We start from the raw sequence: 15,283 nt of genomic DNA on the forward strand, positions 1-15,283 counted from the left end.
CACCCCAAGCACCGTAACGACGGGAATATGATGTGACAAATTGAGATGCATGGAGCCCAGAAGAAACTTTATCAGTGTAAAGTGTTTTTGTTTGCCCTGCCTTCAGAGAACATGGTTGTTGGTGATACTGAAAGATGATGGAAAACAAAACCAACCAGTGCACAGCACTACTGTATTTGATTTATAAGGACATTTAATAATCACAAAAGATAGGTATTGTCAAATTGTGCTTGAAACAGGTGCATGGTTACCATAGCAACATGGTGAGAGGATAGTTTTGATAATGTGTTGGTCAAAGGAATCATCATGTGATTGTTTTCCATATCTACAATATGTGGATCCCTGTACATACTGTTGGAATTGTTGTTTCCTGGTAATTAAAAGCTTTGACATAGATGCAACTTGACAGTGATTTGAATGTATTTTCTCATTTTAGATCCCACATAAGTCCCTGCTAATAATGTCATTTAATTTGGACCCCCCCCCCTCCCAGCGTATTGCTTATGACATTTATGAGTCAAATATCCTGTGCCATTTCGACACTTGTAAACACACTGAGTCATGACTTTCGTGGCACGTTTTCACACTGGCTTCGATGATTCCAACACAGTGAGTATTCATCCCAAAATAATGTAGTAAATGTGATTGTGTTTTTTGTTCATATGAGTTAAGAATTTAACATCACCATGTAAGAGGGTCAGTGAACACTTTTTTACTTTTCGATGAAGAAAGCACATTCTATTCAAAGAGGTAGGATAGTAGGTCTTATACCTGCCAGAAACTATACAGTGAACTAAGCATTGTACAATTAAGCAATAAGGCACGAGGGGATATGGTATATGGCCAATATACCATGGCTAAGGAATGTTCTTATGCACAACGCAACGCGGAGTGCCTGGTACAGCCCTTAGCCGTGGTATATTGGCCATATACCATAAACCCCCGAGGTGCCTTATTGCTATTATAAAATGGTTAATAACGTAATTGGAGCAGTAAAAATAAATGTTTTGTCATACTCATGGTATATGGTCTGATATACCATGGCTGTCAGCCAATTAGCATTCAGGGCTTGAACCACCCAGTTTATAATACATTATAGTCAATGACATGGATTGTTTACAGTCCTTTTCACACCCATGATTACACTTAGCTTGTTAGGAGGCCGAGGAGGCCATCAAAATAGCCCTGGCGTCTGGCATGGATTACGATAGTGATTCTACACAGGTTAACATACAGTGAGATGGACACACTACCGTACCATATGTAGCCTACACTGTATACATGCTGAGGCCAATGCATATTACAAAAACAATTTTACCTTGATCAATATGCTTACTATGTATCTGTAAATAACGACCAAAATACACTGCTCAAAAAAATAAAGGGAACACTTAAACAACACAATGTAACTCCAAGTCAATCACACTTCTGTGAAATCAAACTGTCCACTTAGGAAGCAACGCTGATTGACAAATTTCACATGCTGTTGTGCAAATGGAATAGACAACAGGTGGAAATTATAGGCATTTAGCAAGACACCCCCAATAAAGGAGTGGTTCTACAGGTGGGGACCACGGACCACTTCTCAGTTCCTATGCTTCCTGGCTGATGTTTTGGTCACTTTTGAATGCTGCCGGTGCTTTCACTCTAGTGGTAGCATGAGACGGAGTCTACAACCCACACAAGTGGCTCAGGTAGTGCAGCTCATCCAGGATGGCACATCAATGCGAGATGTGGCAAGAAGGTTTGCTGTGTCTGTCAGCGTAGTGTCCAGAGCATGGAGGCGCTACCAGGAGACAGGCCAGTACATCAGGAGACATGGAGGAGGGCGTAGGAGGGCAACAACCCAGCAGCAGGACCGTTACCTCCGCCTTTGTGCAAGGAGGAGCACTGCCAGAGCCCTGCCAAATGACCTCCAGCAGGCCACAAATGTGCATGTGTCTGCTCAAGCGGTCAGAAACAGACTCCATGAGGGTGGTATGAGGGCCCGACGTCCACAGGTGGGGGTTGTGCTTACAGCCCAACACCGTGCAGGACGTTTGGCATTTGCCAGAGAACACCAAGATTGGCAAATTCGCCACTGGCGCCCTGTGCTCTTCACAGATGAATGCAGGTTCACACTGAGCACATGTGACAGACGTGACAGTCTGGAGACGCCGTGGAGCACGTTCTGCTGCCTGCAACATCCTCCAGCATGACCGGTTTGGCGGTGGGTCAGTCATGGTATGGGGTGGCATTTCTTTGGGGGGCCGCACAGCCCTCCATGTGCTCGCCAGAGGTAGCCTGACTGCCATTAGGTACCGAGATGAGATCCTCAGACCCTTTGTGAGACCATATGCTGGTGTGGTTGGCCCTGGGTTCCTCCTAATACAAGACAATGCTAGACCTCATGTGGCTGGAGTGTGTCAGCAGTTCCTGCAAGAGGAAGGCATTGATGCAATGGACTGGCCCGCCCGTTCCCCAGACCTGAATCCAATTGAGCACATCTGGGACATCATGTCTCGCTCCATCCACCAACGCCACGTTGCACCACAGACTGTCCAGGAGTTGGCGGATACTTTAGTCCAGGTCTGGGAGAAGATCCCTCAGGAGACCATCCGCCACCTCATCAGGAGCATGCCCAGGCGTTGTAGGGAGGTCATACAGGCACGTGGAGGCCACACACACTACTGAGCCTCATTTAGACTTGTTTTAAGGACATTCATCAAAGTTGGATCAGCCTGTAGTGTGGTTTTCCACTTTAATTTTGAGTGTGACTCCAAATCCAGACCTCCATGGGTTGATAAATTTGATTTCCATTGATAATTTTTGTGTGATTTTGTTGTCAGCACATTCACCTATGTAAAGAAAAAAAGTATTTAATAAGAATATTTCATTCATTCAGATCTAGGATGTGTTATTTTAGTGTTCCCTTTATTTTTTTGAGCAGTGTATATTTTTAAATAACTATCAAAATATGTCAATGCTTCATAATGCAAATTGGAAATGGCCATTGAGATTGAGATTATACTTGTAGAAGTGAGATTAGAGGTGTATACAAATGTCACGTCTGTTCAGGTCCCAATTTATTTTATATATATATAAATTGCTCTATCAAAAAGTTAAATGTAGATGTAAAATCCAAGGCTATTCTTTGTTATTCATTATGCCAATTGAATCCTTCTATAATGGCAAGAAGAATCACACGTAAAAACAATCGCACAAGTATAGCCTATGTCATTTTATTCACTGAATATATTCGGAGTTACATTCATTTAAAAAATGGAACAATAATTCTTGCTTTGTGGAAACAATCTTTCTCACAGTCCTCTAATCATTTTGATGATTAGAAGACAGCCTATGACTTATCTATGTCTGTTGAAATAAATTATGTATTCTTTGTCTCATGTCTTTTGAAGTGAATAAATAAAAAAAATAAGATCCCTGCCAACCTTAATTGAGACACAAGGTAGTTGCTTTCAAGTCCTTCTCTATCTTTTGATGATTTGATCTGATAGCCAATATCATGCTTATTTAGCATGTTTATTGTCATGAAACTGATCATTTCAAATGGTATGAAGTTGATATGCATGAAATCAAATGTAGTAGTCTGCTTACCATCTTCATTCAGGTGAGCAGGTCATCAAAGCACATGTTGAGTGCAACTATAAGTTTGTGGTGTAATTTGTCATTTTTTGCAATACTTTTTCACATGAAAAGAGATAATCAACATCAATATTTACTTACAAAATTACTCAGCTTTGAAAAATAAATGGACATCTTTTATTTGGATGCACGGTTTTACATAACTAAATGCTCTAGGTAAGTTTATGCACAAGGTATAGCATTGTTCCACATGGATATAACGTGATTATATGCATCAGTGTCACTCTAAATGTGGTCCTCTACTGTATGAGCTGATTATACTTTATACCAGTATAAAGTTTGTTTTAGGAATGCATTTATTGAACTACCATTTACAGTCCTGGTCAAAGCAAATCTATCTGATCCCAGGTGGACGTATATAGTATTTACTGTTGCCTACATCTTCAGACCAATATTTGTAGTTTCAGTATATCTTGTATACAATGTAAACATTTACTTTATACTGTAGAGATAACCACACTTGACTTTGAAACATGTCCATTGTTGAAGAACTGAAATATTTGTTTTGGATAGCAAATCGATGAGGTTGACTGATTGAGGTAATCGCACCAGCGGGTCTTCCTCAGAGTGGCTGAAAAAGACAGTTGGAGCAGAGGGAAAGAGTGAGGGAGAGAGGGAGGAAGAGAAAGGTCCAGATAATTGATTATTGATCAGAATAGTGAGAGAATCACAAGTACATGCAACAGAGTTTCAAATCATGGTATGAGAAGACGTGATAAGGGCTTTCATTTAGTAGAAACATCATACTCTACTGCCCATATGTTTTCAATAGCTGAGCTTCTGTAATAAAATGAAAGAAGCCCTATGGCTATACAGTATGTTCTTAGCAGTACAATGTACTGGAAATGCAGCTACGTTTGTCCACTACAACTCCACTATACAGGTGTCAGGTCTTGCTGTCTCTATGCGTAGCAGTGCGACCACACTGTGTTCCATACCTTCTCTATGCAATGACCACCACAGTAACAACCCAATTGAGATGGCGTTCAACTAAACTTAGAAATGAGAGTGGAGTGAAAGTGAATGGAGGAGGAGGAGAGAGACTGAACCTACCAATTGGAAGTTATTGAGAAGGTGATCTACATCGACGTCATCATAGCTCTCTAGAAACGAGGGCTCACTTCTGGATTCTTCTTGCATGGGAGGGTCTTCTTGACTGAAAAGACAAGAAGGGTACATTTGACTTTCCTCTCACTGTGGAGGCACACTGCAAAAATGCACATGCGGACATACACATGCATGCACACTGGCAAACACACAATCCATTATTGTGCTCTGTACTTGTTCCCACCTTCTCTTTCCTGTCAGAACTGAGTTAAGGTATTTCTTCACAGCCATCTGTTTGCGGAAGCGACTGTAGTTGTCTGTGAAAATGGCATCTGAGTGGCGCTTCACTGGTACCTGGTCCTCCATCATGTCATCACTGTGACAAATTAACCACAACACATTTTAGTCCATCATTTTTGAGACATTTGCTAACCTGTTTTGGCTTTTACTGAACTTATCCAATAAATCGTTTTTTTTAAAACCAGAAGTAAATCACAATTGTGATGACAAATCTAATACAATTACAACAAATTAGATTATTAACCGTTTTCAAGGCAGATATGCGAATACAACTTTTTTAAGGATAACCTAATTTTTCAAAGAGACAAAAATCACAGAAATAGGCATACAGGAAGACAATTTTGTGGAATATATATTTGTGTCATGCTTCCTGACTCTAAATGTTTTCAATAAACCTGAATGTTCCTGAAAATATGTTATGAATATTATCATACTGCGCGCTAATCTGAAGGAAAAGCATAAACTACAGTCTACCTGACTCGCTTTCCAATCAAGGATTCCAGGTACCGCCGCGCCGAAAGCTGTCCAAGAAGTTTGCTGTAACCACTTGTAAAGAGACCGTCTGCGTGTCTCGTCGGTCTGCCAACAGATTAAAAACAGTTATTAGTCACACTGTCTAGCATAAATCTGAAAAGATGGTTTCGGAGTCATTTATGGGCAGAGCGTTTCAATAGGCTAATATTGGGGTAAAACAAATATGGGCGTATGTGATTACTCTTAGACAATACCAAAACGACATTAAGTCACGAGGCAGACATTATTTGTATCATGACATTCAATATTCCATTAGAAGAAATGATTATTCATTATTATTCATTACTTTCTTAATCATCCAGAGAACACAATCAATATTCACTTATATGAAAGTAGCCTGTGGAAAATAATTACATAACATTTCTCAAGACGTAAATGTTATTGTTAGAAAGTACTATTGTTCTAGGATATAGTCGACGAATTAATTGTTGACTGTCTTGTTTATTGATGAACCCAGAGTTAGAATAAGTTAAAACACGTTAACACTATAGCCTATAATGTATTTGTCCATGATGATATAAATTCCTATTGATACACATAAAGTTATTGGCCGATAGCCTATAATATAAAAAGTTAGTACATCGTTGCAGTTTTTGAACTCTTTGGCAAAAGTAACTAATGATGCTCTTTTAAACCTTTATGTCCGCATGCGTAATAGCGGTACTATTCCTACCTCATAGACGCATATGGCAAACACTGAGTCCGGGAATATAACACACTGCACAGGGCTATTAGGAAAAGGAGCTGGGAGCCGTTCCTTTGTAACATCGCTTTATACCTGTAAAAAGAGATATGGGTTTCATTCAATAATGTTTCTTTCAGATAGCCTACATTCTTATGGTCAATATGAAAACGACAAGAATTCTTAAAATGATTGCCTCGTCATTCCGTACCCAATAATTCTTAAAATGATTGCCTCGTCATTCGGTACGCCTTTATGCACAGAAAAACAAGTTTATCAACACTTTCTATTGTGCTTCCCAGTGCCACCAGAAAACAAACACGTTGAGAATGAAGACAAATGTGCAGTTGCGCACGTATCCAATTGGTGAGGACTTGTTTTCAACCTGTGTATGAACATTTGTTTATGTGATCAAATGCTATTGCCAATCAAAAATCATTCTTATATTTGGAATCAATAACTATTTACAGTTATTAATTTGCTGGAAGATGGATACAATGACAAAAACTTTAGAATATAGAATGTGATGTGAAGCCTAACTGAAAAGAATATCTAACAAATATCATAATTATCAAAAACAAATAGCATCATCTGAAAAAAGTCTTACATTGTCTTTAGTAAATGATCTGCTGTTCCTCTTGGGTACCGGGTGCTGTCCAAGGTCCTGGAATGCTTTGTGTTTGTATCTCCTAGAGAAGTCACTGTTCAGTACCTCAGTTGCTTCTTCGCTGGTCAGCGTCTCTTACTATACCTTCAACCCTTCCCTCGTTTTATACATCTGAATACTTTTCATCAAGCAGGAAGGCAATCAGATTAGATCAGGGTTGATACGTCATATAAGTCCCATTGGGAGTGATGCATTCGTCATTGGCTTGTTGGCATGTTCATTCAAACCAACCTTATGGTAAAATTAGGTTTTGCTCATACAATAATTTCTTATTATATATCATGGGGGTTGACTCATCTTATATTATACACATTTCAAATGGTATAGGCCTAATAGTTATGAATAGGGGGAAACAAAGCACTTAGATACATAAACAGTGAAAATACCTTTTGACATTTGGTAAGCAAAGTAAATATAATGTTATACACAATGTGGACACAGTGGCGATTTCCATCTCCCCAGATTGTATTTCCGGTACATAACTTGAAATTGGTTTATGTCATTTTGTGATATCTTGGACTATAACTCCCTCTGAGTGGTTGTACAGTGTCTGCATGATAGCCATGAAGAATAAAACAATTATTGAAACCATGAATAGTCTTTATCAGTTTCAACACCTACATCTCCTTCCCTTTCTCCTCTTCTACCTCACCTCTCCCATCTCATCATCTTTCTAATCTATATCACTCTCTCCTCCTAACCACATTGTCTCTCCCAATATAACGACATTAAACATTGACATTCCTTTACACAATGCAGATAAAAGGCTCAGTTGACACAGATGTCAGATACTCTCATGGAATAACTTTGCACACTTCTATTACACAAGAACCAATCACATCCAAATCCCATCATCCCCTCATTAGGTTGAACTAAGTAAAGATGTGCACAGATGTTCTGATTGGAGAGAGTTTATTGAACAGAGTTTATCCCAGAGGGAATTAATACTATAGATTTTGTGATCTTATTTGTAGTCTGGTAGATGAAAGACCGTATGTATGGCTGTTGTGCTGGAATGTTGGTGGTTCCATGGGAAAATAGATCAATCATGTCTATCTCTCAAGGCTCAACTACTGACAAACGTGTTTCTATAACCCATAATGGTTTTGCGGGTTAACTTTAGTGAAAGGCTTCAGGTTTGAACCACAGTGTTGTACTTCGGCATCTGGATTCAGTATCAGCGTTGGACTCTAGTTTAGCTGTACTGATTCTCAGTGTTGGGTCCTATGTTTGCATCTCATGTCTTCAAGACTGGGTGACATTGTTGAATGCATCTCATATACTCAAGAATGGGTGGCTGTAGCCTTATCTCAACCAGCAGCCTCTGGAAGCCTAATCACAATTGTAATGTAATCATGCCAAACATCAAGTAGATTACGAACAAAGGACTGGGAAACATGCTCATTTAATTGACAGTGATGATTTAAAACAGAGTCTGGAAAGGACCCTGTCATACAGGAAACACATGCATTATTTTGTTGAAATGTGCAGAATTTGCAAGTTCCATTGGATGAGCAAGTTTTAGATCCTCATAAACTACTGCGTTGCTGAAACCATACCTTTGGTGTTATGATGCACAGACTTTCCTCTCAGTCATCCAGCAATAATGTCAGCATCACGTCACATGAATATGGATAATACATTATGTGAGCTATAAATTGACCCTTTGTAATGCTCCAATACCTAATGGACAGAATACACAACAGAAAACACCTGGCCACGAGTCGGATGCTGGGGAATGCCACAGCTTGTTAGAGCCTTTTGTGGTTTAGATTATCTAGCCGCTGAATAATGGAGATGTGTTTGTTGCCAAATTGGCACTGACAGACTGTTTTACGGGCCAGGGTCTAATATGACAGGCAGTCACGCCCTCATGGTGAGTCAGTTTTACATAGTTTGCCTGAGGAACTCACTACCCAGTGGATTACTTTATCCCCATTTATGGGTTCCCTCACCAGGGTAAAGGTCCACCTGGATCTTCTGAGTAATGGATCCCAAATAGAGCAAATTAGATGGCAAAACTAGGCCCAATAAATCAAGACTGAGGGAGTGGACTTTTCTCAGAGTGAAGACCATGAATGATACATATCATCTTCCCTTTTGCTGGCAAACCAAGGGCAAGTTGAACATGGAAATTGAACATTTACAAACATAGATCATTGGTATGTTCTAAACCGTGTACTGAGTTTTATTTAAAGAACAAAATCCACATTTTATTCAAGATCTTGACTTTGCTAAGCTACTGCATTTGAGAAAATATTGAATTTAGGCAATAAAAAACAATAACTTTGAGCCCTGATGGACCCAAATAAAACACACTGTGGGCTGATGGTACACCTTATTTTGGGCCCATGGAGGACCTGTAATCATGGTCCTGTTTTAGGCTGAAATCCCTGCAATGGATCAATTAAGCAAAGTTCTTCTTCATTGCATCCCAACTAATTCTGTAAATACATTTGTGTCTCAAGCCATATGGAAAACATTATGACCAGTAATGGTCTCCGTGCTTCATTAGTCCAGTAATCAAAGCCACAAACCACCCTACAACACTCCTGGGACCACCAGTCATCAGATCCAATCACATTACAGCTTTGCCTCTCTGCACTGCTCTCGGAGGTAGAGCCATGCTTTACATTTCCTTCAATACTAACAAGATAGATAGTGAATTTAACTCTCTGAGGAGTTGGCTCTCTGGATATCATCTACATTGTATATAGTGCATTTGGAAAGTATTCAGACCCTTCCCTTTTTCCACATTTTGTTACGTTATAGCCTTATTAAAAAATGTATTAAATAAAAATGTTCCTCATCAATCTACACACAATACCCCATAATGACAAAAAACAGATATACCTTATTTACTTAAGTATTCATACCATTTGCTATGAGACTAGACATTGAGCTCAGGTGTATCCTGTTTCCATTGATCATCCTTGAGATGCTTCTACAAATTGATTGGAGTCCACCTGTGGTAAATTCAATGGATTGGACATGATTTGGAAGGTCATACACCTGTCTATTTAAGGTCCCACAGTTGGCAGTGCATGTCAGAGCAAAAACCAAGCCATGAGGTCGAAGGAATTGTCCGTAGAGCTCTGAGACAGGATTGTGTCGAGGGAAAGATCTGTGGAAGGGTAACAAAAAATATTTTGCAGCATTGAAGGTCCACAAGAACACAGTGGCCTCCATCATTTTTAAATGTAAGAAGTTTGGAACTACCAAGACCCTTCCAAGAGCTGATCGCCTGGCCAAACTGAGCAATCGGGGCAGAAGGGCCTTGGTCAGGGAGGTGACCAAGAACCCATTGGTCACTCTGACAGAGCTCCTCTGTGGACCTTCCAGGACAACCATCTCTGCAGCACTCCACCAATCAGGCCTTTATAGTAGAGTGGCCAGACAGAAGCCACACCTCAGTAAAATACACAACAGCCCACTTGCCAAAAGGCACCTAAAGACTCTCAGGCCATGAGAAGCAAGATTCTCTGGTCTGATGAAACCAAGATTGAACTCTTTGACCTGAATGTCAAGCGTCATGTCTGGAGGAAACCTGGCACCATCCCTACGGTGAAGCATGGTGGTGGCAGCATCATGCTGTGGGGATTTCAGTGGCTGGGACTGGGAGACTAGTCAGGATCGAGGCAAAGATGAATGTAGCAATGTACAGAGAGAGATTCTTGATGAAAACCTTCTATATAGCGCTCAGGACCTCAGACTGGGGTGAAGGTTCACCTTCCAACAGGACAACGAACCTAAGCACACAGCCAAGACGACGCAGGATTGGCTTCAGGACAAGTCTCTGAATGTCCTTGAGTGGTCCAGCCCCTCTTTTGTGATGTACCTCGGGACAAACAGGATTATTGGCAGCGAGGTCTACCTAGTTTAGCAGGCACACTGTGGGAAGGAATAGCTTGCTAAATCTTTCTATTAAACTCATATTGATCAGTCACATCCGTCTCTAGTCCCTATGTCCCATGCATTTGTGAACATCAATCGAAATGAAAAATAATGGAGACAAATATAAGAATTTAGGCATGGCCTATATTAAAATCTTTACGGGATCGGTGTCCCCCCCGCCAGATGGTTGTGCTAACGTAGGCTAATGTGATTAGCATGAGGTTGTAAGTAAAAAAATAAAATCCCAGGGCATAGACAAATCTGATATGGGCAGAAAGCTTAAATTCTTGTTAACCTAACTGCACTGTCCAATTTACAGTAGCCATTACAGTGAAATAATACCATGCTATTGTTTGAGGAGAGTGCACAATTATGTATTAACAAACCAATTAGGCACATTTGGGCAATCTTGATACAACATTTTAAACAGGTATGCAATGGTTCATTGGATCAGTCTAAAACTTTGCATATACACTGCTGTCATCTAGTGGGCAAAATCTAAATAGCGCCTGGGCTGGAATAATATATTATGGCCTTTCTCTTGCATTTCAAAGATGATGGTACAAAAAAACACATGTTTTTTTTCTTTGTATTATCTTTAATGAGATCTAATGTGTTATATTCTCCTACATTAATTTCACATTTCCGCAAACTTCAAACTGTTTCCATTCAAATGGTATCAAGAGTATGCATATCTTTGCTTCTGGATTTGAGCTACAGGCAGATAAATTTGGGTATGTCATTTAAGGCAACATTTTAAATAAAGGGTAAATAAATAAAATAAAAGGTGGCATCCTATGATGGTGCCACGTTGAAAGTCAGTTAGCTCTTCAGTAAGGCCATTCTAATGTCAATGTTTGTCTATGGAGATTGCATGGCTGTGTGCTCGATTTTATACGCCTTTATACGCCTGCCGAATCCACTAATTTGAAGGGGTGTCCACATACTTTTGTATATATAGTGTATGTTCCACAGTCAAACAGGCTTCATATACTTTGTACATTCTCTCTGGCTACAATGTATCTATTGCTTAAAATATAAATATGGAAATATAACCACTTGACACGTCACTTTCCTTCTTCGTACTTGATTGGTTGATAAAGTGAGGAGAAGAATCTCGGGACAGCAAGATGTCCGCGCACATTTGAAAAACTGATGTAGCTAGCTGTATTCTTATTTTATGTGTTGCTTTAAGGTGTCTTTATGTTGACAATACTGACTAGGTGGTACCCGAGGAAGAGTCATATAAAGAAAAGACAAGGACTCCGAGACAAGAGCCAGACTATTCCTTTTTATCAGGTTCGCGCCTGTGCCACGGTAGTATGCTAGCTAGCTAACGCTAGCTAGCCACTGCATGTATGACAGTATGCTAATCTAAACATGGTTGCTAGCTAGTTAGCCAGACACAAAGATGCGACACTCAACGTTATTTATATGTGTATTTGAAGTTTACGCAATGTGTCCAGCTAATATTAGCAATATGTTATAACGTGAGTCTTTCATACTGAACGTTTTGCTACTGACATAGTTAACCGGCTAGCCTAGCTTCAAGCCAATGGCTTGCTAGCAAGTTAGCTTAAGTCGTGATACAACAAAAATAATGATGACCACAGACAGTAGCTAGCTACAATTATTTTCTTACCTTCAAGGCTATTGCTAGCTGCAGTATTTTAATAGTTATCTAGCTATAATTAGTAAGTTGTTATAGTTAGCTACGTGTCTGCCGTTGAGCATGTTCTACCTATGTTAGCAGTTGAGTTGGCTACCAAAATAAACAACTCACAATGAGCTGCCCAACTAACGTTAGTATAACTTCTTGACTCTGACCAACGTGTTGTCATGTCATTTCACTCAAGTTTCCAGACCTGAGCATCCCTTCAGTCTGGTGAAAACTCTGCCTCATCACTGGTCTCATTGGATTTTCGAAGTATTTCACAGCATTCTACAGGTAAAGGGTACCAGGGTATCGCTAAGTGAGGTACTGTCAGATGTTTATAATGTATTTGAATTCATGCAGTAACATACACTATCTCTCTCTCGCTCAGAAATAATGCTGATATCTGGAACTCATGTCGAACGTCTATGAAGAGAGAGCCACAATGATAGCCGCAGGGGAATTGCAGTCGTTTGGCCCATTTGGCCGTGAGCACTGCAAGAACCACCCAAACGCTGTGAACCTGCAGCTCCGGCAGTTGCAGCCAGCCTCTGAGCTATGGGCCTCAGATGGAGCAGCCGGTCTGGTGGGCTCCCTCCAGGAGGTCACTCTACAGGAGAAGAAGAGGGTAAGACTGGGGGGGGTTCATCTTTTTCAGATTTACAGGGTGCTACTGATAAATATGTATAGCTATATCTGGGATAAATAACATGTTTGTCAGATAGCTTTGTTTTGGTTCAAGTAAGATCTCCTTACTCGGCTTATGGTTTCAGGTGCATACTTTTCTTTAACATTTAAGTCATTTAGCAGACGCTCTTATCCAGAGCGACTTACAAATTGGTGCATTCACCTTATGACATCCAGTGGAACAGTAGTGCATCTAAATCTTTTAAGGGGGGGTGAGCGGGATTACTTTATCCTATCCTAGGTATTCCTTAAAGAGGTGGGGTTTCAGGTGTCTCCGGAAGGTGGTGATTGACTCCGCTGTCCTGGCGTCGTGAGGGAGTTTGTTCCACCATTGGGGGGCCAGAGCAGCGAACAGTTTTGACTGGGCTGAGCGGGAACTGTACTTCCTCAGTGGTAGGGAGGCGAGCAGGCCAGAGGTGGATGAACGCAGTGCCCTTGTTTGGGTGTAGGGCCTGATCAGAGCCTGGAGGTACTGAGGTGCCGTTCCCCTCACAGCTCCGTAGGCAAGCACCATGGTCTTGTAGCGGATGCGAGCTTCAACTGGAAGCCAGTGGAGAGAGCGGAGGAGCGGGGTGACGTGAGAGAACTTGGGAAGGTTGAACACCAGACGGGCTGCGGCATTCTGGATGAGTTGTAGGGGTTTAATGGCACAGGCAGGGAGCCCAGCCAACAGCGAGTTGCAGTAATCCAGACGGGAGATGACAAGTGCCTGGATTAGGACCTGCGCCGCTTCCTGTGTGAGGCAGGGTCGTACTCTGCGGATGTTGTAGAGCATGAACCTACAGGAACGGGCCACCGCCTTGATGTTAGTTTAGAACGACAGGGTGTTGTCCAGGATCACGCCAAGGTTCTTAGCGCTCTGGGAGGAGGTCACAATGGAGTTGTCAACCGTGATGGCGAGATCATGGAACGGGCAGTCCTTCCCCGGGAGTGCTTTCTCTTGTGTGCTGGACCTGTTTGATACATAAGCCGAGTAAGGAGATTGTTTTTACTATTGTGTGTCTGTTTGCAGGAATGCTGGTTGCTGAGAAAGGGTTCCAGTGTGGACAGTGATGAGATGGAGTATGATGAGGAGCTCTATGCAGCAGGAAACATGGTCATATGGAGCAAAGGGAGCAAGAGTCAAGCCTCCCATGTCTATAAAGCTTTTACCGTGGACAGTCCAGTACAACAGGTAATTCTGTTCTAGATCAAACTAAACATGTCATATTAAACATGCATGCATACCTACATACTCTGTGTGTACATTATATGGCATGTCTGTTGTCATCGTCAACATTAAGATATTAGTCAGCTTATCAATAAATACTTATTTTTCAGGATGTATATCCAGTAATATCTCTCTCCCTCCCTTTTCAGGCATTATGGTGTAACTTTGGTATTCCACAAAAGAAGAAAGATGGTAAGTAGGCCGATGCCACATCCTCATCGTCACAATTTATTTCCATTAAATTCTAGAGCTCATTGATGTACACTACCAGTCAAAAGTTTGGACACACCTACTCATTCAACGTCGTTTCTTTATATTGACTATTTTCTACATTGTATAATAATACCGAAGACATCAAAATAACACATGGAATCATGTAGCAACCAAAAAGTGTTAAACAAATCAAAATATATTTGAGTTTTTTCAAAGTAGCCACCCTTTGCCTCTATGACAGCTTTGTACACTCAACCAGCTTTACCTGGAATGCTTTTCCAACAGTCTTGAAGGAGTTCCCACATATGATGAGCACTTGTTGGCTGCTTTTCCTTCCTTCCTTCCTTCACTCTGTCCAATTCAACCCAAACCATCTTAATTGGGTTGAGGTCGGGTGATTGTGGAGGCCAGGTCACCTGATGCATTACTCGCCTTCTTGGTGAAATAGCCCTTACACAGCCTCTGTGGAAACCACACATGCGGAGATAATCCGTTAACCTACTCTGCGTCTCACAAAATCTATAATTTGGCCTCATCAGACCAAATGACAGATTTTCACCGGTCTAATGTCCATTGCTCGTGTTTCTTGGCCCAAGCTAGTCTCTTCTTCTTATTGGTGTCCTTTAGTAGTGGCTTCTTTGCAGCAATTGGACCATGAAAGCCTGATTCACACAGTCCCCTCTGAACAGTTGATGTTGGGATGTGTCTCTTACTTGAACTCTGAAGCATTTATTTGGGCTGCAATTTCTG

General features: G+C 41.0%; 2 protein-coding genes across 3 annotated transcripts in view; one reads left to right on the forward strand and one right to left on the reverse strand.

The window, feature by feature from the left end:
* Nucleotides 1–3,199: 3,199 nt before the first annotated feature.
* Nucleotides 3,200–6,970, reverse strand: LOC115113148 (VIP peptides-like). Its single transcript, XM_029640445.2, has 6 exons — nucleotides 6,816–6,970; nucleotides 6,200–6,304; nucleotides 5,467–5,571; nucleotides 4,937–5,068; nucleotides 4,699–4,801; nucleotides 3,200–4,216 (listed from the first exon to the last, which is right to left on the reverse strand). Coding segments are annotated over exons 1-6 (456 nt in total). The 5' UTR covers nucleotides 6,818–6,970; the 3' UTR covers nucleotides 3,200–4,207.
* A 4,903-nt stretch (nucleotides 6,971–11,873) lies between these two features.
* The window catches only part of anapc1 (anaphase promoting complex subunit 1), a 57,693-nt gene continuing 54,283 nt past the window's right edge, over nucleotides 11,874–15,283 (forward strand). For both annotated transcript variants that reach the window (XM_029640428.2, XM_029640429.2), the window contains exons 1-5: nucleotides 11,874–12,068; nucleotides 12,626–12,717; nucleotides 12,815–13,051; nucleotides 14,123–14,284; nucleotides 14,470–14,512. In XM_029640428.2, coding sequence (XP_029496288.1) covers nucleotides 12,839–13,051; nucleotides 14,123–14,284; nucleotides 14,470–14,512 — 418 coding nt within the window. In that variant the 5' untranslated portion in view covers nucleotides 11,874–12,068; nucleotides 12,626–12,717; nucleotides 12,815–12,838. The remainder of the gene's footprint in view (nucleotides 12,069–12,625; nucleotides 12,718–12,814; nucleotides 13,052–14,122; nucleotides 14,285–14,469; nucleotides 14,513–15,283) is intronic.

This window comes from Oncorhynchus nerka, linkage group LG28, assembly GCF_034236695.1.
Source record: "Oncorhynchus nerka isolate Pitt River linkage group LG28, Oner_Uvic_2.0, whole genome shotgun sequence".
Classification (NCBI taxonomy): domain Eukaryota; kingdom Metazoa; phylum Chordata; class Actinopteri; order Salmoniformes; family Salmonidae; genus Oncorhynchus; species Oncorhynchus nerka.

Bases quoted from the DNA above. Each gene is read 5' to 3' on its own strand.
- LOC115113148 (XM_029640445.2), bottom strand. The intron at 5,069-5,466 runs GTAGACTGTAGT...AATTTGTCACAG, and splicing joins TTGATTGGAAAGCGAGTCAG to TGATGACATGATGGAGGACC. The intron at 4,802-4,936 runs GTGGGAACAAGT...TTGTCTTTTCAG, and splicing joins GTTCTGACAGGAAAGAGAAG to TCAAGAAGACCCTCCCATGC.